Source organism: Lipotes vexillifer, unplaced genomic scaffold (assembly GCF_000442215.2).
Source record: "Lipotes vexillifer unplaced genomic scaffold, Lipotes_vexillifer_v1.1 scaffold722, whole genome shotgun sequence".
NCBI lineage: Eukaryota > Metazoa > Chordata > Mammalia > Artiodactyla > Lipotidae > Lipotes > Lipotes vexillifer.
Window position 1 is genome coordinate 877341 of NW_006795213.1, and position 4095 is coordinate 881435.

The window sequence follows — 4095 nt, forward strand, 5'->3', positions numbered from 1 at the left end:
TAAGCCTGCGTGTCCAGAGCCTGTGCTCCGCAACGGGAGAGGCCACAACAGTGAGAGGCCCGCATACCGGGAAAAAAAAAAAAAAAACCCCAAAAGAATCCGCCTTCCAATGCAGGGTACATGGGTTCGATCCCTGGGTAACTAATCCCACATGTCGCAGGGCAACTAAGTCCGCGTGCCTCAACTACTGAGCCCACGCGCTCTGGAGCCCACGTGCCACAACGAAGAGCCAGTGCAGCCAAAAAAAGAAAAAAAAAGTAATTAGGAATAAATTTATCGAGAGGCAATAAGAACTGTACACTGAGAATTACAAAATATTGGTTAAAAAAACTATGAAGGGCTTTTTTTTTGGTTAAGAGATAATAAATGTGTTATATGTATTAAGAGATTTCTGTTGAATACGTATATAGTAATTGTCAAGAAGACAGACAACAGATTTAAGAAGTTTCACCTCAACTACCTTTAAACACCTGAAGAGAAAAAAAAAATAGTACAAAATAATTGGGCCAGACCAGTGGGTCTCAAAACAGATGCATATAAAAAATATCCATTAAGCATTTAAAAAAAAAAAAACAGGGACTTCCCTGGTGGCACAGTGGTTGAGAATCCGCCTGCCAATGCAGGGGACATGGGTTCCCCTGGTCCAGGAGGATCCCACATGCCACGGAGCAACTAAGCCCATGTGCCACAACTTCTGAGCCTGCACTCTAGAGCCCACAAGCCACAACTACTGAGCCTGCATGCCACAACTACTGAAGCCCACGTGCCTAGAGCCCGTGCTCCACAACAAGATAGGCCACCTCAATAAGAAGCCCGTGCATCGCAACAAAGAGGAGCCCCCGCTTGCAGCAACTAGAGAAAGTCCACATACAGCAACGAAGACCGAACGCAGCCAAAAATAAATAAAATTAAATAAATTAAAAAACAAAACAAACCAAAAAAACCTGTGTGCCTAGGCCCCACCCTGGGACTTACTGAATGATTCCTCTAGGAATCCAGGAGATAACCAGAGGTGTAGGGGGAGTGTGTATAAGTGGCAAGGCTGGGACTGAAAACCATTGCCTTAAGCATTGTTAATATCCACAACATCATCAAATGTCCAAAGGGAGGACCTAACAAGTTCCAATAAGGCTGGAGGAGATTGCCCTCTTTAAATTCACCAGGAATGGAATTTAGGTGGATTTTGAAGGTGATCATCAAGTTTTACCACTACTTCTTTCACCTACTACTAGATAATACTAAAACACAAATAATCCCATTCACCTTCAGGGATGGCACCCAGCAGTTAATAATGACTCCCAACATATACTCACCCAACAATCATTACTTCATGCCTGTCATGTGCCTCATGCTACTTTAGCCTCTGATAGAAGAAAAACTGATATAGTCCTTTCCCTGTAGGAACATCAGTCTGGCAGGGGTGATAATATTATTAGGTCCCAATAGAGAGGAGGGAACAACCAGTTAGTTGTCCAGGGAAGGAAGAAATCACTTTTGAGCTAAATCTTGTTGAAAAGATCAACTGGGGGTGGGGAGGGGAGGGAATTCCAAGTAAAAGAATCAGTGTGTATAAGAAGAAATATTAAATATTCCATTTTATACTATCCACATAGTCTTTTTCTATACTCTAGAAACACTGTGTATCAAATATCATCAATTAATACTACTATCCTAGAGGGCAGGGCACAAATCTAACAACACAGGTAGATGCTGAAGACTTAAGACTAATAAATATTCAGAAATTATCACAAACATTTAAATAGTTCTATTTACTTCCAGAGAAATTCAGATACTCCCATTCTTACAAACTATATAGATGACTGACTCCATAATGGAAATATTAGTCTACAGAGTCAGCTGTAAAGAAATCTTTCACTTTCACTTGTAAAATGAAAGTGGAAAAAATACCCTAAAACAAATGAGAAAAACTTGTTCAAAATGGGTCCATTTTACTCTTAATAAGGATTCTTTAACTGTTCCTATCTAACTTATAACAGGAGTACAAGGCAGTTAGAGAGCATTTCCAGCTGAGATATTAATAAATAAAAGAGTTGAATGTGAAGAAATAAGGACATTATCAACAGGAGACTTCCTTGATTCCAAATTACTCATTCAGAAAACTGATCCTTCTTGTAGGCATTGTGGAGGATGACTTTACCTTCCAGACCAATTACATGGAGACACCACAGCAGTGATCCACCCAACTTTAGGGATAGTTTAGTGCATGATGGGATATGTAGTTTTTAGGGAAGCACATGCAGCAATTTAAAGTAGCATAGATCACTTTCAATCGGGGGAAAAAAAATCTGCTTTAAACTAATAGTCTAATAGCCCACAGTTCTCCAGCAATTCACTTCATGTGGACCCCTGTAGTCAGAGGCACCTCCCAGTTTTGATACAACTCCATACAGCCATTCTAATTACAGTAACACCCCCTCAAAGCTAACAGCATGGTTACATGATTGGGAAGAGTTGTTTCTAAGAGAACGTGATTTCTAGGGACGTGTAAAGACCACCTATGATGTGTAATCAGTACTGCCAGTTAGTCGCGGTAATGCCCTGGATGCAAAACCTGTCAGAAGCTGAAAACAAAATGTGCTGCTGCCTCTAAGCACACCCTTCTGGCTCAGGTGGTCTTCATTATAGGACTTCTAGTGTAACCCTCAAGTCAGCTGAGCCCCTGCAGAGTGAAGACCAGAGTTAGAAGCAAGTGAAAGTTATCCACTAACTTTCTTTTACTGAGACTTTTGAATACAAATAGTTTTTAATTAAGGGTCACTGTGGCAGGAGAAAACTTAAGTACTGTAGCGTGGTTATACTGAGCTGTCCCCAGCGTTAAGATAATCATTGTTTGCTATGGTAAAGATGTGGGAGTTAAAATAACAACGCTCAGGTTTACTGGGTCAGAAATCCTATTTGCTCTTTCCCCACTCCCACCCCACCCCCAGCTTTTTATTTCCAGTTAGTTCTATCCTAAGTAATTTACATCCTAGTTCAGTTAAAGCACTCTCAAGTGGAGTATTTCTCCAACACTGATTACTTTCTCACTGGGGTCTTCTTTGGCATTTTTCAGAAATCCTAATTAAAACTGACCATTTAGACAGATCCTGACGGAATCTGTTCACCTACTCTTTTTAACGGAATTCTGATGGTGCTGAGAAATGATCAGTTTAATGGAGAAAGTGTGCACCTGGCGATGGACAAATAAGTGCCTTCCTTAAGAGAGCACTTACGACCATTCTGCAGCCACTCTGACCTTGGCTAGAAACCAACGGCTGCGTGGGGCAAGAAGAAAGGAAGTATCCTGGGGGCCCAGGGCCGCTGCACTTGGTGAAACGTTGGCTTCCAACATAAGGCCTTGAGATGCCTCGTCTATAGAATGGAAAACAGTAAAACGGACTCACCCAGAAACTCTAAAGATACCAATCGAGGGAGGATGGGGTGCAGGGGGTGAAACCCTCTGCAGATAGGAAGTGCCGCAGGAGCACCGAGGTAAGGATGTGGCCCTGCGCGAGAGGGGCCTTCGCGTTCTCCTTCTCGGATCTCGCTCCCAGGCCATCAGTACCGACGTCTCCGCTCTCCGCGAGGCAGCTCGGCTCCCCGGTGGGTGGAAAACCTGCCGGCCTCAGCCGGGCTCGGGGGAACGATGGAGGGCGCCGGCGCTGCGTAGGCCCTACCGTCCCCGCGCCTTCGCCCCCTGCCCACCCGGCCCTCCCTCTCCCGCCCCGGCTAAATGGCCTCACCAGGGGGCGAAGAACTCGACAAGCATGAGGCCTGCAGAGCCCGTGTCGGAGATGCGACTCTCGAAGTTGTCGTCCGTGAGTTCCAGCACGTCAGAGGCAGCGGCGAGGCGGGCCGCGGCGAGGAGCAGCGCCAGGCCCGGGAACAGCGCTAGGCGGCGGAGGCGCATGGCGACTACGTGAAGCGGCGGCGGCCAGGAGGGTCAAGGTTCGGCGGGGACTGCGGAGGCCGGGCAAGGAACCACGAGCCCTCAGCCTGCGCTCGCGCTTCTGGCCCAGTCGGCCCCGCAGCCGGAGGTCCCAACCCCCCAGCCCGGCTCGGGCCGTAGTGTGGCAGCCGCCGGTTGGCTGGGGG

At 46.2% G+C, this 4095-nt stretch overlaps 2 protein-coding genes across 2 annotated transcripts in view; one reads left to right on the top strand and one right to left on the bottom strand.

The window, feature by feature from the left end:
- PDIA3 (protein disulfide isomerase family A member 3) overlaps nt 1-4012 on the bottom strand; it is a 22909-nt gene extending 18897 nt beyond the window's left edge. Inside the window, exon 1 of the mRNA XM_007467539.1 lies at nt 3744-4012. Coding sequence (XP_007467601.1) covers nt 3744-3910 — 167 coding nt within the window. The 5' untranslated portion in view covers nt 3911-4012. The remainder of the gene's footprint in view (nt 1-3743) is intronic.
- The window catches only part of CATSPER2 (cation channel sperm associated 2), a 15463-nt gene continuing 14827 nt past the window's right edge, over nt 3460-4095 (top strand). Inside the window, exon 1 of the mRNA XM_007467538.1 lies at nt 3460-3919. The gene's annotated coding sequence lies outside the window, so the exon portion shown is untranslated. The remainder of the gene's footprint in view (nt 3920-4095) is intronic.